The following is a 27,541-nucleotide window of genomic DNA, read 5'->3' as shown; positions in this document are numbered from 1 at the left end:
GCAAAACTGTGCTATTCTGCAGTGTCTATCAGAATCACCAAATAAATGCTTGTGGATTTATTTTTTTAATTTTTTTTTTTATTTTTGTAGAGGTTATCATGCCTAAGGGGGGAAAAAAATGAGTTTCTGGCCTTTTGCAATTGGAGTCATTGTCACGGGACCAGCTTCCTCATCTTGAATGAGCAGCCTAGATGTAAACATCACAAAACTTTCTAGTTCCTCCTCCACTTCCCTTTTTCCCCCCCTTTTGTCCCAGAGGTTCCTGGGGGTTCATCCACCCAGCAGCTGCCTTTATGGAGTTCCTCCTTCCCAGCCTGCGTGTGGCCCTTACACGGCCCGGACCTGGTTCTGAGCAAATCCCACCGCTGCCGAGACGTTCTGAGTGCTGGCAGGGGTCACCAAGCCCCAGTCGTCACCATTTCCAGGGCTCTGTAGCAGGCAGTAGTCACCACAGCCTAAATTAGGCCTTTGGTGGAGGGGAAAAAATATCTAAAAAGCTCAAGTCTTTTAATCACACCTCTCTCCAAATTCCTTCACGAGGTTCCCTGTAGCATACAACACAGCTTTTAGCTAGAAAATAAATAAATTTACATTCCTACCTTCATTTTCTTTCCTGCTCAAGCTCTTCTCCTTCGGTCTCTATTAAAATTCTTTTTTTGGTTGTGTTTCTAATTTTCAAAGCCTTGTAACCTCTGCCTTTCTTTCCTTCAAGAAGTTCTTTGTAATCAGCATCTCTTGTAAGTGCCGGAGCAGCAGAAATAAACAGACAAAAATATTCTGACAGAACGAAGTATTCCCACAAGACGCGCCTCATTTTCTTGGTATCAGATGTCTCATCTGAAACTGCATTCTCTAGCCAGAAATAAACTCTCCTGAACTCATGGGCTCTTCCCCCAAACTGCCAAAAAATTACAGAGGTCGAAATGATTTTAAAAGCACAAGCTGTGACCCAGAGGAGGGATCTAGAAAAGACCAAGACACAGGGAACACCTTCAACAGGTTACCGTGATGTTTAACCCCTTTCTGTGTCAAAAGTTGCCCAGGCTGTGACCAGCTGGATCTGGGGACCTCTCCATTTTACCACACGCTGCCACAGAAGCCGAGCCTCGGGGCGGCCATTTTGTGGCTTGTTGAAGCCACCGCAACCACGGAGCCGCCTGTGCTGCCGCGCTCACCCAGCCTCCATGTCATGGGCGTTTCATGGCCTCATGCTGTGACCTGTGTTTGTGACTGAAGGTGGAGCTGCCCAAACAGGGGCCAACCCAGCTGCTCCAGCCCTGTGTCGTGCATCGGCCTCGTGTCAGCACCGTGTCCCCAGCCTGTGCCCCCTGCACCCACCCCAGCTGCTTCTGTCCAACACGAAGGCCACAGAGGCGGCCTCCGCTTGTTGCGTTCAATGTATTGGTTGAAACGGAAGATCAATGTTTAATAAGTCACCGTCCTACTTCCACGGTCAAGACAGAAAGATTTCCCGAGATTAGAGTTGTCTTTTACACCGCAGCATTGAAAAAGTGCTGGGCCACATCACCGTGCTCCCTCAGTTTGAAGGGAGGCACTCACATTTCTGCTGCTTCCAATGTGGAGCCCGCGGGAGGATTGTGCTGAGAGTACTGAGAAAATAACTCAGCTTCCACCTCAGAAACATTTATGAAGACAATCTGGGGGGCCAAATCCTTCAGATTAAAGACTACAGGAGGCCAGATGATGGCAATGGAGCACCGATGGCCAGGACTGAGATGGAGGAAGACCATGCAAAGAGCAGGCGACCTTCCTCAGCATGGACAAGGAGGAAAGAGGTGGGAAACCCCTCCAACACCAAGCCTTGGTTTGGAAATACTGTGCTGTTTTCATGTTCCATCCGAAGGGATAGGCACATGTCCCCACTGAGCGTACAGCAGAGCCAGGTAACCAATAACTGCAATATATTACATGTTAAAGGGGGAAAATAAATGTTTATTTTCATTTTCTTACTGATCCTCGCGTCCTAGGTACCCGTGAGGTCAGAAGTATTCATATAAATAGAAAACCTACTGCAAATTTTACAAAAATATGTGGACAGCAGAGAAAGCCAGGCTGAGGGATATTATTCTCCACCAAAATCAACACTTCATGTAAAAGAATATTTTCACTATCATTATAAGAATTGCTATTAAAAAAAACAACAACAACAAAAAACTACAACAAACAACAACAAGGCTTGTTGAAGGTAAAATTAGATTTGTTCTATAAAATCATCTGTGACAACAGCAGAGCAGAGGAGGAGGAAATGCCAGATTTGCTAAAAGCTTTATTTTAACTCCCGAGCTATGGAGGAGAACAACAAAGAGCTCTGCGTGGAGGAGGGCTGGAGGAAGCTGTTATCTAGACAATAGCAGAGACTGTCAAAAACAGGCTCTTTTGGAGAGCAGGAAAATGGGATTCTGACAGCTCGTTTTTTGTAAGTGCTTGTCCAAAATTAGAGGTCAGAAATCACAAAAGTGAGCACTGGTTCATGAGTGAACCATAGTCATTATTTACCTTTTGTTCCTAGGGTTCCTGCATCAGATTCTGCCCAAAGACCCGGAGGTCCAAGAACACAATAGAGGCATTAGAGGGTGTTAAAATCATGACCCAATTTCTCTGTGCAAAATATTATGGAAGCAGCCAAACTTGGGACAAAACTGCAGGGTCCCAAGGGCTAGCAGGTGGGCTCAACCTGTGATAAATTCGAGGATAAAATACAGTGAGTGAGTATACATTTTAAGCATCCTTCCACAGCCAGAACTTAAAGGGTGAAAGAAAACATTTTCCTTTCAACATGGGTTCAGAACCACGTTAGTATTAAAAAGAAAAGGGAAAAAAAGAAGCGCTGGGCACAGTGGAAGGTTCCTGGAGTTCCTCTCGCGCACAAGGGCAATGCGAGTCAATTCTCCATAGCTGGTCTCCTCGTGACAGCTCGCCTCACAGCACGCTGGTGTGAGCTCCATTTAGCCTGCCAGCCCCTGAACCAGGCAAATCCCGCATGGTTCCACATGTGGGGCAACCTAGAAAAGATTTGGGATGGGACTGGGGGCTGTGTGTGCTTACCTTTATTTATTTAAGTGTCTATGCAACTCAAAGGGGGAGGAAAAACTGGAAAATCTGAGAATCAGAGTAAGATTTTTGTCTTTCATAGAATCATTAAGGTTGGAAGAGACCTTCAAGATCATCTGGTCCAACCATCACACTTTCCTCCTTTCTTTAAGGACTAAGGTGTGAGAAGCTCTGAACTAAAACAGCGATGCAGGTTAGTCAGCATCCCTTTCTGGTGGTTGCTGTTGATTAGCCTAACGGTGCTATACGCGGATTTGCAAAAACACAACAATGTTCCTATTACAAAAAGAGCCCTGAAACAACAACAAAGGCAGCAATCCAAAAGCCAGTGCTTCCCAACTCAGCTGTCTCCATGGGAATTAGAATTTGGATGAAAGTGTAATTTTGTAATAACTCCATAGTGAATAAATGTCTTAAATTCTCCTTATGGCATTAAATCAAGCTATGCAGACAGAAATGAGCATTAAAATAACTCCATTTGCTCCAGAACCTGAAAATGACAGGTTGGCTTCATTATTTTTGTTTTCAACCATTTCCTTGTGTAAGCTTGGATAACTCATGTCCTCCAGGGCTGCGGTGCAACGCATGCAGAATCTTAACTGTAGGACAAAAAACTCCAAGAAACTGTGGAATGGGGAGAAAAAAAAAAAGGCAAAATAAATTCCTTTTTGGCTGACTGAGCACCAGCCAGCAGGCAGTGTCTGAGGTGCTATATAACCGCACCTAGGAGTGGAGCTGCTCACAAAAGCCAGCAATGGGGCAAAATGGTGCCCGCAGCCTCCTGTGGCTGACCACCTCTGGTGTGCACCACGAAGCCTGGAGCATCTCCGAGAGCCCCCCCAGGGCAATACCAAGGGGACTTGGGCGTTTAGGCAAAAGCATGCACCTTCAAGATGGAGCCTGCTAACTTTATGAACAGAATCTTAGGGCACATTTACCTGCAAAGGATCTGAGCTTAAAGACAGGATGCCACCAACAGGCCAATATTCCCCACTAAACTCAAAGCAGAGCCCCCTCATTCACCTTTTTTTATATCCGTACGAGCAGTCAACCCCCTGGCACCTTCTTCAACTCGCACAGCAAGTCTCGAGTCTTCCTCCCAGGCTCCTGAAGCCAGGAAGAAACAGCAGCAGCAGGAGCTCTCCTTTCCAAAGCTCAGTGCAGCCCCTCGCCCCCGAGGAGAAGCAGCAGTGCCACCACAGGGCCGCAGACGCCCTGTGCCCAGCTAACTGTCCCAGCAGCCTGCGGTGGCCTGCCCGGGGTCGGCATCTCAGCAGCACACGGAGAGCGGCTGCTCGTTCCCAGTGGGCTGCCGAGGTGATGCCGCTGCCCACGGACATCTCGGGCAATGCAGGGCTGCACAGCACTGTGTCATGAAAGAAAAGAGGGCTCCTTGGCAATAGTCCGGTCAGCCTCACTTCTGTGACTTTCCGAAACTGAGAGGCCTGAGGAGCGCTGCTGGGTCCCCAGGCTGCCATCTGCCCACACCGTCCTACAGAGCGCACAACCCTCACGGGTCACCTCGGGCTTCAGATGTGCGCTCTAACATCACTGCCTGCCCGCAGATACTACTGATGCTTCAAGGGCACGTCATCTAAAGTAAATGAAACAAATTGAATAATCCTCTTTTAGGATGCCTAGAAGCCCACGGGCTGTGTTTGCTCACCAACAGTGTCTCTGAATAAACAGTTTTTTCCTTCGGACTTAAATCTTTCCTTGTTTGACCAGCTGCAAGTGGCCTGTGCCATACTGTGCCCAACCTGCAGACAGCAAGAGGTGGTGGTGGGGAGCAAACCTTTTGTTCTTTAAGCACCCATCTGCAGCAGGAGACGAACACAGTAGTGGAGAGCATCTCTACATACCTGATTTTAGGCCCAAGGAGCATGATTCCAGGTCTCAGACAAACAGGAGATGAATTGATGTTTGCAGAAATTAAAGGGATTTGCCACCCCCAGAGGCCCCTTTGCAAACCCCATTCTGTGCACAGGGACACAGCTGTCTTGCGCGATGGCAGCTGTCTGCAGCTGTGCTGCTCCTCACAGCCCCCAGCACAATCCTTCCTCACTCAGCATCTCTTATCTCTCCCAGCAGCAGCCGGACGTTTCCTTTAAAATCCATTACGCGGGGTCATTTCCCAAAGACGCTAATTACTGCTCTGGAAGAACGTGCGGGGCTGGGAGTACACAGTCAGGCACCGCAGCACCGCTTCCTCAGTTCGTGGCGTTTGTGGAGACGAGCTTGAGGTCTTAAAAACACTTCCCCAAAAATTAAGCACACTGCTTAGGATCTACCCAGCCCATGAACCATCAGCTGCTCTAGGGATGTCTTAGGAAAAGACCCACGTATTTGAAGTCAATGCAATTTAACCTATGTACACGTCTCTCACTTACATTATGACAGCGTTATACAACAGTCATGGCTTTGAAACTACAGCCTAGATATTATGCAGTTAACACATTTCAATTCCACATTAATTTCTTGAAACGCATTCTTACCTTAAAAACATTTGAAATTCTGTAAGTATCTGGAAAATTTGGGCAACGAGAACAATAACCACTTGAGCTAAAATAATAGCTGGCATACCACAACTTCTGAAATGACATTGTTGACAGTTTAATCATACATCTAACGCAAACGATCCAAATTACTCTCCCAGTAGTCCATTGTACTAGCTATTTTTCCACATAGATTTTGCTTTAAAATGCCCACTAGCTGGAGTAACTTTCGACTAATAGATGAAACACATGCTTAGAGACAAACTAAAGCTCCTGAAAGAAAAACAGCTTCTGGTTTTATGAAGCTTTGTTTTGTCTCAAATACTCACCATCAGAACTTGTTTCCTGCAGTCTTTGAAAACTCAGTTAAAACATTTGCAATCTCAGAGGCAAACTGCAGGACACTCAAACATACAAGGACAACAAGCGATTTAAACTGAATTCAAACAAATCTCACCTTGATTCAGCTCCTTATCTGAACGTTTGGTTGGCTACCAGAAAACTAGACTGAACACATGAAAAATGAAAATTAAAACTACATTTGTAAACACCCAAGGTTACTTCTCTGAAAGGAACTGAGTTGTTGCTGGGCTGTGGGAAATGCTTCCTTCTTCTAGTAGTGTTTTTCTTTCAGAAATTACTTAGGATAAAGGCTTCAGATGTGGTGCACGTTAACAGAAGTGGTGTATATACAGATATACACACACACACACACACACAAAAAGCCACGAAAATTCATTAATCTCCCCACAGTCTCAGGTTGGGAATATCACCTCATAACCACCTGTCACTAGTTTACATGCGTTGTTTTCTCGCCACCCTGTGGGGACACCCCCACGTTTATTTTCAAGTGCTGAAGTTCAGTGGGGCCTTTGTCCTCCAGTACACTCAGCTGCCAACGAGCACAAACAACAGCAGACATTTCTCTGCATAGCAGAAAGCTTCGTTTTGGCCTGGGAATGCTCAGACCTCAAACCCAGCCCAAATCTCCAGCAAAATATCCAGTCTTTTTCAGACACCCACCTCTCAATCTGATGGCATTGGTTGAGTTGAGAAAGACAGAACTACAAAATCTTTCCCAACTGATTAGCAGAAACAACATTTAAAGATTGCCAGGGTTTTCACTCCAGTGGATAAGTTTTGTGTTTCAGAAACAAACTGTAATCACCTGTTAGATACAACCAAGCTAGAACAGTACTTACTGATAGAGTACCAACACTCAAAACCACGGGCTCAAGGCTGCAGTCTGAAGCAGAATCCAATGAAATGATTGTAAATAACGTAAGAGCCTTGACAGACTCATTCAAGAATAAAGAAAGAAGCCTTGTGACGGTCGTAGGGGCAATAGGAGCCTCAAATCTAGCAAGGTAAGCTAGAATACAACCCCAAAAAGATTTTTAAAATTAGTTTGAAACATCCTTCTGCTTAGTATTTGAGCATACTAATCCATGAAGACAAATGATCAAATGACAGACTAATTCTAAAGGACAGAAATTTTCTCTGATTACAACAGCAGCCGTCAGTCACCACTCACAAAGTTACCCACATCCAATTCAAAGAGTAAGCGTGAGATTGTTTCTGTGGTTATTTTCTTGGTCATCTTCAACTTTTTTGGATCGTCCTCTCCAATTTCGTGGCATACATTCAAGCTTCTACCTTACCTGCCTTTACAATAAGATTAATAACTTCTCCTATTATTATTGAGGTGTCTGAGGGCTCTATAAACAGGTGAAAAAAGGTGCTTCCTATCACTAAACATGACTTTGGGGACAGAACAAATGCAGTTCCTTACAAACGTAGGAAATGAAGCACTAAGTAATTACTGGATACTTATACAATAAGAATGAACAAGAATGAATAAACATTGTTTTCTGAAGGCTTAGAACCAACCAAAACCATAGGATAAATATATATATATATATATTAAATTAGCAGCTTGTGGGGGAAATGGGGTCACATATAGAGATAGCCATGTAGGTGAGTACAAGAGATCTGGCCAGCAACTACAGCAGAAAAGGAATAACGGTTAAGATTATACAACATCCAGTTTAAGAATATTTTTTAAATCCAGTTTATTAAATATTGCTTTTTGGGGACATGTTTACAACAAGCCCAAATAAATTGTTTAAGGATTCAAAGCAGTCATATTAAAATACAGCTTCAATATAAAGTTTGTCACAGTTTTACAGTATTCAAAAATGACAGACCTGCCTTAAAAAAAGACTATTACACCAAAACATAAGAAAAACAAAAAACAAACAAGTTTGGCATTTTCATACTCTGTATAGTATAAAACAGAATATTAAATCTATTACCAGCAAGCTGATACTTCAATCTATTACCTAGTCTGAAGTGTCTCCCATTAAAACACACTATACAACAGCACTATACAAAAGTCGTGGTGATACTCATTTTGATGAAAGTGCATCCCTGAAAGTTTGCCAGTTTATTAGTTAGCTCTTAAAAAAAGTAAAATTAGAACGTCCTCTTTTAATTGAAGGCTTAATTTCAGAGAGATTTTTTTTTTTTTGCTGTTTTGTCTCATTTTCAGCCTTCTTTTAAAAGTGTCTATGGACGCCCACCAGGGGGCAGCGTAAGATTAACCATCAAATCCCGAACGGCTGCAAATATTGTGCATTCACCTGGAACAGGGAAAAAAGACATGTTAGCATCACACGCAACAGCAGAGCAACAGGCAGGGCTTAATTCTAACAAGCAGGCAAGGAAGCGCGCTACTCGCGCTCCCTCCATGCTGGGACGTGCCCTCTGCCTGCTGGCACACTTTATAGTGTGGCTACTACCTGCTGTCGTAGCCTAATACAGGGAGGAGTTCACAATAATTTACAAGTTCAGCTAACACAACGATGATAGAAGGGGTTCACAATAACCGGTGGTTGCAACTTGCAAATTCCAGTGACCTCCAGGGAAGTCTGGATTTGAAACTATTTCAAGTGAAGAAAGTTCAGCTTCCTCCTGTTGGTCACGAAATTGCAAGAAGCCACTGACAGCAGCTCTGAACTTTTAATAGCTTTGAGCGTCATGAGTCTATGATAGAATTTATCACATATGGCACTGCAATCCATATTTGTATGTATGTTATAAATCAAGAGTGCTACATTTTATCAAGACAAAAAAACAAAACCTTTTTCAAGTTCCATTTGCATTGATTAAGAACAGAAACTAAACATTTCAGAAGACTCAAGTATGAAACAGCTGGAAAATGTTCTTTTGTCCTAAGTCTAGTTTTGAAAACACATTTAATTTCAAGACTGGGCATAAGTCTTCTTTTTTTTTTTATAATTAATTGTATTATTTTATTTTCCCACCCAACTGAATTGCTCTGGTTCTAGCCTTGGCTTCTAAGCTGCAAAATAAAACGCAGAGCAAATAAACTTTGCTTAAAACTGTTGAAAACAGAAAAAATCAGCCATAGCTGTCTCAAGTTTCAAATATTTTTTTTTAAAAAGACACACACATTCTGAAATAGCTTTAAAAATGAAAACCAACAGAATCAAGAGGATTTACATAGCCCAACAAGAGATCAAGCATTATTAGACAGAAGTAACTTTCATCTACTATTCCTGATAACAGCATACAATTAATAGCCACTATTGTACCCTGTCACCGCAGGCTGAATTGTTCCAGCATATTTCAAGAAGCATCAAGCAGAAGAGACTGCATTTTGTTGCTGAAGAAGGAGCTGTGTGAGCAAAGAGATGAGAGCAGAGCACGTGGGGATGTATTAATCCTAACTGCCAAACTAGTGACTCCCAGGATTATTTTGGGCAAGTCATCATCATATCAAAGCTACAAATCAGGGCTAAAATACCATCCACTGCATCACTGAAAACCAGACATTAGGCAATGCTCAGTGGTGAAGTGTTTTAAGAAATATCACACAAGTCCCTTGAGCTCCTCTCTACGGGTCACCTCCTGCATCAGTAGGGACTTTCCTTACCAGACATCAGTCCACTACATAACGCAGATTGTAGGCTTAGAGCTCAAGTTTAACCCTGTTATTCCAGGACATCGATTCCATCTCAGTTCACATAAAACTATTTCCCCAAAATCAAACATTTTTTCTCCATGGAGGCATTGGTAAAGTGATCTCAGAAAGACAGCGTACTTGCAACGAGCCAGCGTTTTACTGTTAAACACAGCATAACGTGCTTGTCCACAGATCTGAAAATAAAACTCTTCCAAAAGAACTCGCTTTTCAGTTACTACCATTTTATTAAGAGGAAAATTAAGCTGAATACAAAATACTTTCTCACAAAGAGAGAAAGGTAAAAAAGATACAGCCAAAATGAGGCAACACTGATTACGGGTTACAATGGAAGTGCCAATAATATCATACGTGCATGGTGGGAAGCCCTGCTCCTTCCTGACTGAAAGAGTTAAAAATTCACTTAACCATGCAGATTGCAATTAATGCAGCAGAAGAGCTAACACAGGTAGGAAAATCCTGAGCACAGCACAAAAGCATCATAAGAGAAAGGATATGCATTTTGGATCTCCCATGTACTGCTGTTAAAGAAGTCTTCCAGCTATCTACTTTCATCTGCTGGCTCTCCCATCACCTTCAATGCCAAAGAAAAGAAGGTATCTTTTCTCTTTTGTCAGATAAAATAATGTAAATTTTGACAATAAGAATACAGGAAATTGCACGTTAAGTGTCCTCAGGAAAGATCCTACTTTTGGTGGGAGAAATCAACAGAGACTCATCCTTTCTTTCAGAAATTAGAGGAAAGCCTACTAGAAACATCCTCTGCTCAGCTGGCCGCACTCTTCTTTGCCTGGGGGTAAGGTCCTTCTTGAGGCCAGAAGCTCTTTTTACATGCATTTTTTTCCCTGTCTGTACTCTGCTCCCTGTACTGCAGTCCTGCATTATTTCCAGACTTGTGTGACAAACAGAAGTTGTCTATCCTAATCTACCTAATGATCTCCAGAAGACATCTCACCTGGGATACTCAAGAGCAGCTTTGCCAATTACTTCCTATGCTGTAGCATTTTGTGAAGGGTTTACCTTAAAACACAATTTAGTGCAATAATACACAGCAAAACAAGCATCTACCCTTCCCCATTAGGGGAACTTAGTGGGGAAGCACCTTCCAAAAGAAACACTTGAAGTTTAGTCAAAGTGTTTTGAAATAAAAGTGCTATTCAACCAACAGTTCTATCCTATACAGAACTCTTACTGGGAACTCAAAGCTATTCTCTCTTATTTACCTACACTATTACTACATGTTAAACAGAAAACGTTAATTTAAATCTCATCACAGTTCTCCAAAAATGTATACATATCCATACCAATTTAAGATAAACATTACTCATGTTCTAGCAATCGAAATAAACCATCAGGCATTGTTAAAATTACCACATAACGCGATGAATAATTATACAGAAGGAGAATTCAACCTCTGGATTCACAATTTCAAACTATTCACTGGGTTACTGGAAAAACGCTTCAATCTTCAGCGTGCAACTACAGCAGAACTGAAAGATTTTGTTCTTTTGAACCACTTGGGTATTAGGTCCCCAAACCACTGCTTACAGACAACATTCTGCCCAAAGAACCTGCTACTGCTGTTCAGTGTTGTCAGATATTGAAAAAAAATAAAAAGCATGACAAACAAGAGGGAAAGCAAAGTACGATGCTGCTCACAGTGCACTACCTACAGGCCAATGAACATTCAGAACAATCTATTTAGCTCAAACACTTCACAGCACGTTTGGTGGATAGAACTGTATGCGCCTCTGCTAGTGTACACACTGACAAAGAAGCATACAATCACACCAATTACTTTTTAATCATTCACAGCACATGGACAAGTTTTGATAACTATTTTTAACATCCCTTTATATTCTACCGTTAAGCTTAATAACTTCATAGTTAACCATGAAAACTGACACTTGACCATAGCATATTTATTGTGATTCATTCTGGGCCCATTTGTAAAAACTTTAACTCCTACTGTGCAGCAAGAGTTGGGCCAACAAGAAGTGCATCCTATTACTTCGGAGTAATACTCTGATAGTGATATTCAGCCTGAATCACCAGTGTAACCTTCTGGCATAAAACTCTGCTGCATTGCCAGTACTTGCTATTACGTTACGTATTGCCTGTCATATCAGGAGTTTGTGATAGCTAAAGAAGTATAACAGGGACCAAGAAGAATTCAGACTTAAGAGAGATTTAGTTTTACACTGGAGATTTGTCACAGATGTCTGGGTGGAGAGAATATATCTACTGGACATGTACAGTACCTGGTCGTGGTGAATTCAGTTCAGCAAACCTCTTTAGAATATTGCTAACCATCATTGGAGCAGCAACAGAAGAGTTCTGTTGCCTGGGAATGTCAGCCTGTTGAGTTGTACCCGAAGCCATATCATAAATAATTGGGACAATAATACTAACAGCTTCCTGTGGGACTGTCGTTTTCTGTGTTAGCTGGAGCTGTGGGGGAAAAAAAACAAAACACAAGAACTGTGTTAAATTGAACAATGTACTTCAGCACAACTTCCCATATGGTTAAACACTCTAGACCTACACACAGTGTGCAGTTCCACACCTTCAGTTTTCACACATCAATCCTGTAACAGAGAAGTTATCGCTGAGGAGTAAACTATTTCGTTCTCGAGACCACCCTACGCTGAGCTCTGCCTCAGAGCTCACACCTGCACTTTTGCTCTAACCATCTCATTCACGCTCTCCTTTCTCAGCACAGCTAATGTACATCACTCCATCAAGGCAGTAAGTGCCTCAAAGAACAAAACAACCAAAAGTTGAGCATATGAAGATACCTGCAGCTCAGGGGAAACTGAGCTTTAGGATATATTGTCAACATCTCTTTGAAAGCACAAAACATGAAGAGATGCACGCAGATCTAGGCTTCCAGACATTAGAGCATTTTTAGCTACTACGATTGCCAGAGACAGCACATGTATGTTTTGCCCCTAACCAGTGGTGACTTCAAAGACACGCAGCCCACAAAATTTTAAAACAGATAGCTCTACTTACAAAAAACAACATTTTGGATTTCAGCACAACAGCGGGTGTTCCTGGAGGCGCAATTGGCGGTGCACTGGGAGGAATTGTTAAACAAAACTGCACGTTCCATTTCAGCTGACTTGCCTGATCAGGGAACTGTTTAGAGAGGGCATCACAGAGAAAGAACAGCAAAAGTCTCACGTCAGTGACATACATGTCTACAAACTAGGGAAGAGTTAGAAAGTGAAACATTCCTCTACAGATGTTGCCAGGTTTAGCACAAGTCAGAGTAACTGAAAGAACTGAGCGTATGGCAAACAAGAACACAGTGAGAAAGATTCCAGCCAGGCTACGTGTGCCTATTGTTCAGTAACATGCCTGCTGTTTCTCAAAATGATCAGTTTACAGGAGAAATTTTGGGAATTTCCAAGAGAGCTAATAGTAAAATGAGAACTTCTTTATTAACACTTAGTGACATATATAGAAAGTAATTCGTGTTTGGAGATAAAGATGTGGCACCTTTTTTTCCTTTCTTTTTTTTTTTGTAATACAGTAACTGGAGTCGAGTGAACTACATAGAAGTTAACTTACCAGCTCAAGTTTCATGATGTGAACGCAGTCCCTGAGGATATGCGTTGGAGCCCCTAGTAATTTTGTGAAGGCTATTAGGGTGTTTGCTTTAAAAGGTGGTCCTGCAACCTAAAGAAATACACCAATTAGTACTGCCTATTTAGATAACAGCTGTACCATTTAATATGGTAAACAGCATGCACAACTGTTAATTTTTTATTTTTTTCCCAGCCCTTAAGGACATATCCCAGTGAAACTAAGCAGAACCACTTAAAACACCACAAGATTGAAAGCAATGCACAGAAACGATAAATGTTACTGATTGAAGTACGTACTCTTGTTTCAAAGAACTTCTCCAAAACTTGTAACTCCTCCGATTTCCACTGTCCTGTATTTTCAGGTGTTACTTTTAGTTGCAAGGTCTGGTTGGTTTTGGGATTGAGAGCAACCCTGCACTTCAGTGCCTCTGTCTTAAACATAATCACACCTGGTTCGTTGGAGTTTATTAACTGTAGCTGTACAGAAAGAAGAATTACATTCAATGAGTCATTCATTAAATTGTATGAGAACACATACATTCACTTTGAAGATTCTAGTGGTCAATCTATGGTGCTTCCAAAAAGAAATGTGACATTTCTGTGACCTGTACGTATACAGGTAAAATTGCCTTGAGAACAAACCTTAGGCAAGATTTGGCTTCTTTCTCTATTACCAAATGAACGCCAATGAAGCAAAAAGGCACGCATTGTCTGTCTCACCCTAAAGCATCATTCATGACTAATTGAGTTATTGTCAATTGGTAACTAATTTCTTGGGCATTCCTGCCAAGCAGAGGCATCCATAGCAACCCTCTGGCTGTTCTAGTTCACTCACAATTGATGTGATAAACTCACAGAAGCCAGGGCATCAGAAAATTTGGTCATAGTCCTGTTATTGTATCAGTTATTTCACCCGACCAAATAGGTTTTCCACTTCTTATTTGTGTGGAAAATAAAAAGAACTAAATGTTTTCTCTATATTTAGATGCTTGAGACGACAAGTTTCAGAAGTATATCATAACAAGTCCAATAGCAAATACTTGTTATATTTGAAGCAGTTTGTGTCTGATTTGAAAGACACAGAGTACAGAAGTACTAAAAAGAACAGTTACTAAGTCAGACTTGCAAATCAGTATTAAAACAGCCTAAACCATACCGTTTCCTGTTGTATGATCCTCTGAAGATGTCTCCTCATAATAACTGATCCAAGGAATCGCTCAAGAGGGGAACAAAGATAGCTGCCAGCTAGTCCTGGCACGAGCCCAGGAGTAGGAGAGGGCAACAGCAGAATATTCAAGGCACTGTGGGTGAGGATTGTAGGTATGGATGCAGCCCAAGAGCGCTGAGGTAGTTTACGAGGTGGAGGCATGCTCGTTGGCATTGCTTGGGAACCTATTGGTAAGGAAAAAGTACTTGTAGTAAGGAAGGATTTAAGGTGAAACCTAAGACATGTATTCACTCTGTTAGCTTTAACTATACAAGCAACAAGCACCCTGGCCAAAATTTAATCTTTCTTATTTAAGAAGTTGGCTAACTAATGATAGGCAGAGCAAAGTCAAAGAATTAGAGCTTTGACCCTCCACCGATGCAAAGTCTCAGTTAAATTTAATCCTACTCCCTTTTCCCCTTTTTTCAACATGCCACCAGATACCAGCTTTGTACAACAAACTGAATGAGATCTAAAGATGTCTAGATTAGTCTTGCAAGAGCAGCATTACAGCTCTGTAGTGTGAAAAGTTACTATTTGGGAAGGTAAATATGGTTATCGTAGCTTTCATTCCAAAGATTTTTCTCTCAGTAATGGAGCTCCATAGTTTAATCTTTGTAGTTCAACAAGATGCATCAATCCTCTTGACGTTTATGCTGTATGATTCAACTCATTTTCCAATTTGTTATAAAAGACTTGAACTAGGCTGGAATAAAGGCTTCAACTCCTTAGATATTTTAATACACAAAGACAGTAAGGACTGTTAGGCTGAGACACAAACCTACCAAACTAGAAATGTTAAACATGAGTGTTTTGCAGTCTTTAACACTAATAATGTAACCTACTTGTTCCAGCTCGTGGGGAATGAGAGGCATCTGGGACAGGTGAATGAAGGGAAGGGTTGGCTGGTGACATTCCAGGCATCCGTGCTGCTGGTGATGGACCAGAGACCTGGGGAGATCCTGGCCAGTTCCCTGCACGCTGACTGGGTGACATCATGGTGTAAGGTGAGCTTGGGTCTATGGTACCTACAGATGTTACAAGACCATCATCTTTAAAAAAGATTCAAGGTTTTCTAATCTAGAAGTCTATAAATTCATAGAAACATAGAATGGTTTGGGTTGAAAGGGACCTTAAAGATCATCTAATTCCAACCCCCTGCCATGGGCAGGGACACCTCCTACTAGACCAGGTTGCTCAAAGCCCCTTTCAACCTCACCTTGAACACTTCCAAAATGCTTATCAAAATCTACAAAATATGAAAGTGCCTTAGATTCTTTTACATTTTACAACCATATAGATAAAATGTAATGGGGAGAAAAAAAATCAAGATAAAAAATTCAAAGGGTACATTAAAGCAAATCCGTGTGTTTAACATAACTGAAACAAAACTAAAAAGCTCTTGCATCTAGACTTGGGCTTCTGCTGCTCCTTAGTAAATGAAAGCCTCAGATAGACTGTTCTTAATCTATGCTGTTATCTTGTAATCATCTCTGCAAAAGTACCTTTGGTTTGGTTCTCCATTATAATGACTGATCAGATCAAGCTTCTTAAACAGTCTAATGTATATCTCTCTCAGTTTATCTCAATAATTTTATTGCTGTGCTAAAATTACTACCTGAACTTTCATTGATTGTAATCCGTGGAATGGTTTCCAATGCACTGTGATTACAACAAACACTTGTTTTGGCAGCTTTCAAAAAACATAATAAATGAAAGGACTGAGAGACATGTTGCTTCCATGTATGTATGTCAAATCAGCAAGACTTCGATAATGTTTTCAAGTTGCAAGTATTTGAATTTCTAATCTGTTCCAGTTCTATTTTGAGTAAACTTAGTGCAAATAAAGCAACTATTCTAACAAGAGAGTGCTCATTAGAAGCTGCAGCCATGGTTCAGCTACAAGTCCACATGGAATTTTCCCACATTAGTAACCAGGAAACAACAATTGATAGACAATTTTTAAAATGTTAGCAAAGACCTCAACATGCCATGCAGCTACTTTTGACTGCTGTTAACAGTTACACCCACACGTATAAAAGCAGCTGCTTAAGACAATTACAAAACTCTATTTTTTTCCCCAATTAACTTAAGTATGCCCATGAACACTTAATTTCAAGCAGCAAATGTGCTCTCCCCGTCTCTATATACAGACATGCCAGTAAGGAACTCACCATGTGGGCTGGCAAAGTTAGCTGTTTGTCCCATTGTGATTCCAAGGGAGGAAGGTGAAGGTGTTGGACCAAAGGATGCTGGTGATGGTGCTCTTAAAGCTCCACTAGGTGAGCTTGCAGCATGCAAGTTTCCTAATCAAAGATACAACATCACAACACACACATTTCCCATTTTTCTGTCAATTTTTTTTCTATCAACTGCTACAGCTCTCTGCTTTTTATGGAGACAGCAAACAAGATTCATTAGGATTTGTGCTTGCACTCAAAGGCTGTATTTTGCACATGCATGAGGATTGTATTTTCCAAACTGATTCACTACACAAAAGCTTTCCAAGATATTTGACTTGAAGAATGGCATTTCCCCTTTGCCCAGCCCTTCCCCAAACTTAAATACTTTCAGCTGTTGAACTGTAACAGCTGGGAACAGAAAGCTAGGCTTTGGTGATAAAAAGTTTTTATGAAGAAGCAGGTATTTAGAATGAACAGGTTTTGACTAAGCAAGAGGTAAGCCTTAAGAATTAAATGGTCCCAAAGACTACACAGCTCAAGATGACATCTTTGCCAAGGGTCTTTTTTTTTTTTTTTTTAAAGCTCCAAAGGTACTTTCAAAACATGCCTGGCAGGACTTGACTTTGCTATTTTTCCACGTCACAAGGTGCATTACATTGGCCAGCTTGGAGCTAAACACAGCTCAAATGACAGAAAACCATGCACACGCACAAAGCAGCATGTGTGTTGCCAGTACACAATTAGCATACACACTCTCAGCCGTCTTACCTGGTGACTGTGTGTGCATCATAGATGGAGAAGGTGTCACTGTGTTGTGATAGGAGGTGGGTGGTGAAGTAAGAGGATATGCTCCTGATGCTCCTGCCTGTTTTGCAAACGGCTGAAAGTGTCAAACAAGACAACAAAAGTCTTTGATCATTTTGAACTAAAAAAGTAAGTATATGCAAGAGAATACTAAATGAGAGTTTGGTTCCCACCTATGATTTATTCGACTCACTACACTACCTTGCTCACAGGTCACTATTTTTTCCAGGGTCTTTCTGTAGTTCTTCCGAGACATAACGTACCTGTACCTCATTCTTTTTTATCTACCACATTATAGAGAGATGCCTCCTGACTCCCGCTCTGTCCCTTCCCCACATCTTTTATCTTAAACAGTTTATTTCCCTCCCTCCGTCCTTTGCTTCTAAAGCAGCAAGTCTCATGTGACCCTCCACAGCTGCTGTTCACCTGCTGTGGGCTTTTTATACTGGAATGAGAAATGACAAAATAAATTAATGGTTTGCCCTAAGGGCAAATTCACCGCACAACACTTTTGTCGTCTCCCTTTCCATTTTTTATTGCCAGTGCGTTTGGAAGTCAAGTTCTTAAAAACCCACAGTTGTGGAAGACAAACGCTTATTTTGTCTGTAGGCTACCTGTTGTTGTGGTTGCTGTGGTGGTTGCTGGGGTTGAAGCTGTGATATCAAAGAATCCATCATGTCACCTCCAATAGGAGAAGGTGGGTTATCGTCTTCATTTACAGATCGTCTTCGTGCATCCTGATTGCTGTCAACAAACATGTTGAGGAATGTCTGTGGATAAATCAGTCTTGTTATCAAACAGTTTCTCCATTTACATCTCATTTTATAAAATGACCACAGTATTTCCTAAGGTTGTTAGCAGTAGTAGAACTACTAGCGGGCATTTAATACACACATTATGAATAGTTTACAAAATATAGCAATTCATAAAGAGTTTCTCAGGGGATATTTAAACTTAATTCCCTCCCCCCTTTTTTTTCCGTTCAAAAATAAAGGGGCCTTTCATCACCACCAAACAAGAAACCTTGCTCATTAATATGAAACATCTCTAGTTACCTGAAATACCAACATTCTTCTTTTTTGTTACAAGCAAGGAAAAGTCTACAACTGGAAATGTCTCTTCCCATTCCTATACTTGGGCAGTTCTATAGCTGTTACAGAACAACTCATCAGTAGTCAAAACCTATCGGGCTCTTGTACCACCCCTACAATTGCTCTGTTTGGTTATGAAAGCCCAGGCCATCTCCTCCATAGCATTCTCTTGTACCCAAAGCAATTCAGTGTTCAGTTGTGATTGAAGAAAAATCAGCAAACTAATCACAAAGATTCACCAAGTTCTAATAAAAAACCCTCCCTGAAAAAGCCTCAACATTATTTTGATCACCTAATTAAGAAAAGAAAATCTGATATTTGATGCTAGCTTTCTTAAAGGAAATGTTTTAATTCAAGCTAATTAACAAATTTACATACAAATCAGAAAATTCCTCCTGCGCTCAACATTTTGGAAGGACTACAGCTCTTCACAAAAGCTCTTCACATCAGATCCATGCTTCACGTTAGAAGCTCGCTTTTACATACATGTCAGAAAACATACAAATAGTCACCTTTAATCCAGGTGCAGGGTAAAATCCTTCAACTATTTTGCTGTTGTCAAAAAGACTGTATGCTCCGTCACGTATCGCTACCACACCACGACTCCGGCAGTAGATGTCAATGCAGTACATATTCCTAAAAGCCAGCCTGATATGCGTGGGTGACTGTGGCAAAATTGAGAAACACTGATAGGCAGTGTTGGTGCGTTGAGTCAGACCCAGCATGGGCACAGTTGGAAGTTTGTTGATGGCATTTAACGGAGCCTGAGTGTCAAACAGTACCTGTAAGAGAACAGATATTGAGAGACGAGGTAGCTTACCTTTAAGTACAAGTCTGCAAAAATCTGGGTGGGGGGGAAGGATAAGGGCAAGAAAGATATAATGTTCCCCAAAACACCTTCTGCCAATGAAATTCATAAGCAATCATAATACACACCTAATTTTGAAGACGAGTTTCATCAGAACCCAGCTCTTATTTACCTTGCAATTTCCTTGAGAGAAGCGTTTAAAACATTACCTGTAACAACAGCACCACATTTGGTGTTTTATTGAACATCTCCTGGAGCTGGTGCAGAATTGTGTTGTGACAGTTGCTGCAACCTGAGTTTGGGCCAACAGTTCCCAGTGAAATGTGGAACTTCTGGAGTATGGAGTTCCACTGAATGCTGATCTACAACATCAAGAACATGAAATGATCTTGGAAACCAGAATTAAAGAGGTTATAACAAGAAAGCTGGTTTGCTGTCATTTTTCCCCACTTTTCATGAAACCTCAACAGGTTCCTAACTCAACTTCCTCAAGTTGTTGAGGTTCTGAAAAGAATGCTGTTAGCTTTGACGTAGCTTATGCATTTAGCTAGCTGGAACATTGTCAACCATAGAAGTGGACAATTACTCTGTCAAGTCAATCAAAATGAACAATCTCAACAAAGGTGAGATTAAGGAAATTAAACTCGAGAGATTCACACTACAGATACTGATTAAGAGTTGCTGGAGGTAGACTGATTTTCTCAGCCATATCACACACGCTTGCTAATATGTAAGGAAGTGACACGCAACACCCACACTGCTACTCAGATTAACTGTCATAATCAAATGCATATAGAAATACTCTTAAAATTTAGCTTAGAACATGAACACAAAATCCTTTCAGGATGCAAATTTCAAGTGCGTCAACTACTTTGCATCAGGTGCACACAAAAATACATTCTTTGTCTGTAATAAACATGCAGTCACTGCCACCTCTACCCTGCATTTAATGCAAGGGTGTGAGCAAGTACACAGTCAGTTGTCAAAGTAATTAATATGCTGTAAATTCAAATACTACAGAATAAGCTAGGCTTCTGAACAAGAGAACAGTACTGCTACAAAATACTTAAGGACTGCATAATTTGAAAGCACATTACTACATTTAAAACTAAATCCTTTCTAATAAGGCAGCATTAAGCACATAAGCTATGTTCAGATGAAAAGATCGACATATCCCAGTATAACACTGAGCAGTAGCAACACATTTGTTAGAAAAAAGCTACTGTGCCAGCTTTCACCAACCAGGAGCACATTAACTGTCCTTCACGCAACCTGAAGTACATTATACAAATTCTCAAAAATTCTAGACATTTAGGAACCTAGCAAGTCAGTAATCCAGCACCCTTAATTTCTGTCTTTTCTACATTCATCAACATTAATTCCACAATAATGTAATGCAAGGAAATATTTTGTAGCACAATTCTGAGAACTCTACACCTACCCATTCTGCTTTCAAATATACATTTTTAATGCACTTAGGAATTACTTACTGAGCTCCCCTTGGTGGTTCCATAACAAAGGATAAGTTTTCGGTAATTGTAGATACGAACTTCTGAGAAAACGTTTAAGTGGTTAGGTATGTCTTTGAAGAGAGGAGGGAAAAGAGAGTGAGAAAAATTGTAGTAATCTGGTAAACACAATTTTTAAAAACGAGGGGATTATTTCTGTACCTGGTAAGGATCGTGCAAACTCCAGGACACATTCATACAGCCGAGCAATACTGTTCCAGTCATTGAGGAACATCTCAACAACTTTGCGACCTCCAACTGGTTCAGATAACTGGTTTTCGTATGTCAGGTAAACATGACGGGTTGGTCCTGCAGCATTAGGAGAACAGTAAATACTGATTAAACAAGTAGTTCCTAAACCACAGTTTACAGACTATGACTGAACTGCGACGAGCAACCAGGAAGCATACTTAAATAATCAAAGTGCATCAACTCAACAGCCAAAAAAGTCTGATTCAGGTGCACTGTGGCTCATGAGAATTCTTAAGAGCAGACGGTTATCCATATCACCACAACAGGAGAACTATACTGGAGCAGACAATGTAAAACACAAAAAAAGCAAGATTTACCTGACCTTCCTTACCTTGCTCCCTGGATGAAGTGCTATTAAGTGGACAATTTGCAAACACCAGCTCAGCCACCCACGTGCGATTATTTCTACCTTGTAATCGGAAAGTGCAATCAAGAAGAGATCGGTCCAGAGCCTTCTGCGTTTCCTCATTTACACCTTTACAGGGAGGAATTCTATTTGTGAAGAAAAGAGGTCCTCAGTTGTACACAGTATAGCCCCCAAACTGCAAAATACTACTTTTTTACAATTTCTGGAAGTCTTTTAAGTCTGGATGTGAAAGAATAAACAAACCAATGGCAAGACAGACAGCTGGACTGCGCAGATAGATATCTTATTCCTCTTCAAGGACTGTAATAACTGTGTTATAAAAGCACTCTGAGTTGAATACATATAAAAACTGGTCTTAACACCTGTGAATTAAAGACTACTAAGGGATCTGCTGAATTGTCCTGGTCTCCAGATGAAAGTAGGAGCACACTGATATAAAGGTTTTAGCCAGAGGCACCAGGCCCTACCTTTTTAAGACTGATGTCTTTATACCACTACATATTGCAGCAGCATAAAAGAAGATTATGCTTTAGAAGGTCTGTTTTTTCTTCTTTATTCTTTGGGGTTAACACAGAGACCTATACTGCTAAACAAATTCAACAACATACATGATGCAAAGGAATATAAAGTTTGCAGATGATACAGTTTGCCAAACTGAAGGAAGCACTCAGTAAGCTGGCAGACAGGGCTGCCATTCAGAGGGACCTCAGCTGGCTCAAGGATGAGTTAACAGAAACCTCATGAAGTTCAACAAAAACAAATTCTCCTGCACTGGGGAGTAGATAACTTCATGCAACAGCTCAAGGTGGGGACTGACTGGCTGGGTAGCAGCTCTGCAGAAACAGTGTGTGGGGGTCCAGGAGAGATGCTGAACAGGAGTCGGCAGCACACCCTTGCATCAGTGTCAGACCACTGCATCCCAGGCTGTATTAGTATCAGCATAGCCAGACAAATCAAGCGACCGCTCCCCTCTGGTCAGCATTTGAGATCTGTCCCACAAAACCCTTGGAGACTGGAAAATTCAGCTGATCAGCCCTGCTTTGAGCAGAAAGTTGGACCAGATGACCTCCACAGGTCCCTTTCCATGTTAAATTAGTGTATTATTCTCAGATGTTTGCTCCACAAGTTCTTAACCTTTAGTTTGTCTTTTTTTAGGATTCCTTGCATTTTCCTCTGCAGTATTACATATTGGTCAATGTTAAATAACACATGGAGTAAGTAGGCCTCTGACCTGATCTAAAATTGCAATTACATGTTCCTCAGTCACCACCATACTGTATCTTCCTTAGCACTGCCTGAATGTAAGGACTGAGAACTGTCAGAGACTGCTTTCAGAGCTCCCCAGTTTAGGCTAATGACAGAAACAAATTACAGTTGGCTCCGAATCTACTCATGCTTTCCTCTTTCTACAGCACTGCTTCACACAGGAGTGCAAGACACAATAGTTAAAATGAAATGAAACGAACTCCCTCCGCTCTACCCGCCCAACATTTTTAGCGTTACTCTCCAAACAATCCTTTTTTCTCTCAAGCTTATGTACAGTAATGAAAACAGACACATGAGCATATCCTCTTACTTTAATAAACGTATGGCATGGCTGAAGCCATCTCCTTCTACTTGTACTCCTTGGTGAGGAATGTCCATATTAGATAACTACAAATGAAAAAGAAAAACGTTATCCCATGCAAAAACAAATCAAGCAAAGTAAGTACCTTTTTCAAGTTTCTTTTTTCGTCTTTTTTTTTTCTCCTTTCTCTAGGGGTGACAGATGTTTCACACCCTCAAGCACTGGAAGGCCAAAAAACGGGCTGTGCAAATCTGGTATAAAGCTGTCTCTCACGCCCTCCCACAAGGATCTTTTTTATCCTCTCATTTTTCCTTTTCCCTAAACTTCTCAAGTGTTTTGTAGTTAGTGCTTGGTATTAGAGAACCAGCTACAGCTGGAATAGAGCAACCAGTGTAGAACATCAGCCACCCAGGGTCAGCTAGCAAGAGAGCTACAAAGTGAACGTGTCCGTAAGTTCTCCAGAAAGTCACATCTAGACAAGAGAATCAAGAGCAGTGGAAGGAAAGAAGCAAACAAAATATTTCTTAATACGTACCTCCATACGAAGCCCTATAAATGGCATATTTGTATCACACATGGCTACGATATGAGCTAGGACTTTATTGAAGGCACACATTTCTCCCGACCGTTTTGGTTTCTTAGGTTCTATGGAACATGTATCACCAGATAACTAGAATTAAAATGAAGATAAATGTACTTGCACATATGGAGTAAACATTTTAAAAAGATGTCAGAGAACAATCTCACTCATTCAAGTTTTAAACGAACCATACCCTGAGCACAAACTCCTAAAAGGATTCGTTCCACTTCAGAGCTACAGAAATTGAAGTAATTTAATAATCACCTCCTTCCTCAAAATGGTATTTACACATCACCAAGCCAGGTCAACCTGACCCGAAGTAACTCTTATCAGCCCCCGCAAGTCTTTCAGAGACTACATGGTCTACATGGTACAAAACATATCATGCAGATACAAGCACTTTGCTTATACAAGCTAATCTAGCTACCTCTGCACTGTATTCTGCCTTGGCTCTTCAGACCAACTGAGAAGGCCTGGCACCAATTAAAAGACAATAATCGTTGCAAAATAGTTTCCTGACACCTCCCCAGGGAAGCTAGCCCAGAGAAGCAAGCCTCAATGTCAGTTGTCAGCCACACAAACTTTGAAACAATACTAAAACTGGTATTAATGTTCAGAACATGTGTTTGGCTTCCACATTCTAGAACTAGCCCGAAGGCTTCTGAAGCACGTACCTTGCGCTTGACACCACTTTTCATTTGTTTCCCACTTTTTGTGTCTAGTACCAACTCTTCAATGTTTGGTTTGAACTGCTGCAAAAGAAGTGCAGTAGCAGGGCTGTCATCTCCTTCAGCGTAGCTCACAGAGAGAAAATGGTATTTGTACTCTAGTTCTGTGGGGTTGCCAGAAACGTCAAACATCTCTACAACCTATATTTAAACAAAACAACAAATCAACAAGACCCTCAATTAAGAATATGTCTACATCAGTTCCTATCCCTCCCCCTTTCAAAGAAAACATACTCTTTTTTTTTTTTTTTTTTTTTTTTTTTTTTAAGATATTTATACTTGTGGCTAAGAAAGGGATCCAAGAAGAGAAGGCAGACTAAACTTTCAGGAAGTAAGAAAACAACGCTAAAGCTGCTGAGTAATAAATATTTATGCCACCTCCTCTCTATGAACCTAACTGCTTAACAAACCCACTGAATTAGAGTAGGTAGAGAAAGGTTAGAGGCAAAAGGATTACAGCAATGACTTTGTTCCTAGTGTTAGTTACTGCTACAAACTGCCTGAGAACAAAAGATAAGAAGCATTTTTCAGTTACTTACAATGTAGTACTGTGGAAGGCGAGTGAGTTTGATAAACAATTTGTGTTTGGAAAGGTTTCCCACTGGATGGCTAGCGTAATTAGCTAGCTGAAGAGTTTCACTGCTCACTGTAGGCAGATGCTTTATAGACTGTTTGCAACGCTGCTGTCCAAGCCAGAACCTTACATTGAAATAAAGGCATTAGTACCCCAAGACTGTTTTAAATTATTCTAGTATATTGCTGTTCAAAGCATTAGTGTCAAATTAAGACCCAGTCAGATTCCAAGACAACACCTAACATTGCCACACAAGCTAAACACAGAAAATTACACAGAAAATTTCTTGAGTTTATATTTTCTTATTACTATCTTTATATATTGTCTTCAGCTTGGGTAACAGATAGCTGTTAATTTATGAAGAAAAGCTCTGAAATTATTTGCTCATGGAATATATAATCATTTTTTACAGAACACAATATAAAATTACAATATAAAAAAGAAGGGATAAGTTATAAAGCATGCAGATTACAGTCATTTTATGATTTAGCATTTTCAATTATTTTTGGTATAGAAAAGTAGATCTTGGCTCCTGTACAATGGTACACAATACAGTAAGAAAGTCACCTAGGATGGATTAACGTCACTCTAGATTATGTTATAAACAAACTCATTCACCTGAGTAAGTTTGAAAGTGAAGAGCCACAGCAAGACACCAAATTTATTCTGATGTTTGGAATTAAACTTTATTCTGCTCCGGTGGATTTTGACCATAGTGGCAAGACCAGAAAGCCTAGCTAAGCTCTAAGGGGCTCAGAAATGCGGTGCTTAATATCCCAGTGAAAATTCCACTGAGAACAGCAGCAAAAGGTGTAGGTGTTCAACATCCTTCCATCAGGACACGCCATGTTTATTCTCATAGACACATATGATATATAACTGCCCTAAAAGGCTGCCTAGCTTCCTCAAAAACAGCAGCACTACCCAAGCCATTATCTCGAGTGCGTTATCTATAACAAAGGGAGGTTGATTAGTTTCTCCAGGGTGCCAGTGCTTCATGCGTCATCATGCTTCTTTTAGAAGCAAAATTCCTCAAATAGAGGGTTCACTCTGCAATTAGCTGAGAGTACTGGGAATTTCCAAAAAGACTGAGCAGGTGGAACTCAATTTTCATGCAGATGCAAACTGTATTTGTATTAGTTGCTACAGCCTCTTACAGGGGAGCCAAATGTACCTTGTGCCTAAATCTCAGGGCTTTTATAGAGGGAAGAGGTTTAAACCAGCAAGGGCTGAAGTGTTACAATATAGACAAGATACTCTTTAAATCATTCCAGGCCAATTCCTGGTTTTCCCTCTGTATTGTGAAAAGGGAGATTGTTCTTGCTGAGAAACAAGCAGAATTCAGCTGTAGAAACAGAGTGGAATAGAGGAGATGGAAAACGAGCATGGAAACAAAATGAGAGCCCCAGGAAGCAAGTGATCTGCTACTGACAGTGAGAAGACTTCACGCAACATGCGCATGCAGCAACACCTGAGGCTACACGCAACAAGGCAAACTAAAGAAGGACTATGGAATAACCTTCCAGCAAAACCAGAACTTCCTCCATCCATTTAGAGGAGACAGCAAATACTCAAATTTGCTTAGAACAGAGATGAAGGATATTCCCTACTGTGGCAAAGCACAAAGCCAAGCAAGCATGATCATCCAAAATACAAACACGGTGATTCATTCTGTGCAAACTAAATTAATTATACAAGTCACTTACTTGAGCTGCTGGAGCCAAGGAATTATACGTTTCATGTCATCATTAACAGACTTCTCTATGTCATCCAGCGTCAGTTGATCTGTAAGAATATTAGGTGAGTAAATGATCTTAACATCTGTTCTTAAAACAGCAAACTTTTGACCTGTTAATGAAAATGTCTCATCTAATTTAACAACCACAATTAAGACACAGAATAGATGATCCATAATGCCTGTAGAACCAAAGCAGTACGTTTTTATGCAATTACGTTAAAAGAATTAACTTTTCTCTCTTTTTTTTTTTAAGGTCATCTGAAACCTCAAGTTTGACTTGAACAATATCTCAAAATACTTTACATCATATTATGCAATTCTCAGTTAAGCCCATGTGAAATGACTGCATCCATTACCAGCACTGGCCAGGGATCATGAGCCATAAAGAACAACAATTGCAAATGATGCCTAACAATGCTTAAGTCTGTCCTGCTCTTAAAAGATGCTTAACTGAACTGTGGATCTTGAACATGAAGATCCACTTCTCCATTCCTCATAAACTCAAAGACCTATCTGATTAGTCAACATGCAGTGTTTATTTGCTTAACTCTTATTTACTTACAGAACTTCACAGATTTGACAGAACTGTTCACACAAAATAACCTCATAATACAGGGTTGTTGCAAGATATCAAATACAGCCTGTTTTTTCACCTACTTACCAGCACCATAGAGCATCAGTTGAAACATTCCAGAATGAAGATCGACAAAAACATGCAGACACTCTGATCGACCACATGGTTCCAAAATTGGAATTACAAGAGTTGGAAGAGCTGTCTCAATGAATGCTAAACAAAAAAAAAAATGATGTTAATAATTTGACACAAAATTCAAGCTAATCATATTAAAACTCTGCCCATTATAAATAACACTCAAACCTGTTTGTTTTTAATAGGAACAATCTACTTCCAGCAGTCCTGAATTTAGTATGAGTATTTGCACATTATTACACTCAACATAAAGAGGGAA

The 27,541-nt window shown here is 40.7% G+C and overlaps 1 protein-coding gene across 3 annotated transcripts in view; it reads right to left on the bottom strand.

Moving 5' to 3' along the window:
• MED14 (mediator complex subunit 14) overlaps nt 1–27,541 on the bottom strand; it is a 61,791-nt gene that overhangs the window by 16,564 nt on the left and 17,686 nt on the right. Inside the window, exons 11-32 of one of the 3 annotated variants that reach the window (XM_083821164.1) lie at nt 27,235–27,360; nt 26,542–26,620; nt 24,801–24,960; nt 24,208–24,402; nt 23,489–23,623; nt 22,963–23,039; nt 21,351–21,511; nt 20,930–21,076; nt 20,750–20,841; nt 19,469–19,621; nt 18,964–19,233; nt 17,975–18,130; nt 17,325–17,436; nt 16,548–16,679; nt 15,219–15,401; nt 14,323–14,558; nt 13,464–13,643; nt 13,150–13,257; nt 12,589–12,714; nt 11,835–12,024; nt 4,935–8,209; nt 600–3,023 (exon numbers count right to left, since the gene is read on the bottom strand). In XM_083821164.1, coding sequence (XP_083677290.1) covers nt 8,136–8,209; nt 11,835–12,024; nt 12,589–12,714; nt 13,150–13,257; nt 13,464–13,643; nt 14,323–14,558; nt 15,219–15,401; nt 16,548–16,679; nt 17,325–17,436; nt 17,975–18,130; nt 18,964–19,233; nt 19,469–19,621; nt 20,750–20,841; nt 20,930–21,076; nt 21,351–21,511; nt 22,963–23,039; nt 23,489–23,623; nt 24,208–24,402; nt 24,801–24,960; nt 26,542–26,620; nt 27,235–27,360 — 3,092 coding nt within the window. In that variant the 3' untranslated portion in view covers nt 600–3,023; nt 4,935–8,135. Of the gene's footprint in view, nt 1–599; nt 8,210–11,834; nt 12,025–12,588; nt 12,715–13,149; nt 13,258–13,463; nt 13,644–14,322; nt 14,559–15,218; nt 15,402–16,547; nt 16,680–17,324; nt 17,437–17,974; nt 18,131–18,963; nt 19,234–19,468; nt 19,622–20,749; nt 20,842–20,929; nt 21,077–21,350; nt 21,512–22,962; nt 23,040–23,488; nt 23,624–24,207; nt 24,403–24,800; nt 24,961–26,541; nt 26,621–27,234; nt 27,361–27,541 lie in introns of all 3 variants that reach the window. The other 2 variants (XM_083821165.1, XM_083821163.1) reach the window with 2 other exon arrangements.

This window comes from Anser anser (genome assembly GCF_964211835.1).
Source record: "Anser anser genome assembly, chromosome: 1".
Classification (NCBI taxonomy): domain Eukaryota; kingdom Metazoa; phylum Chordata; class Aves; order Anseriformes; family Anatidae; genus Anser; species Anser anser.
The sequence above is the reverse complement of the archived record's forward strand: the minus strand, read 5'-3'. Positions and strand labels throughout refer to the sequence as shown.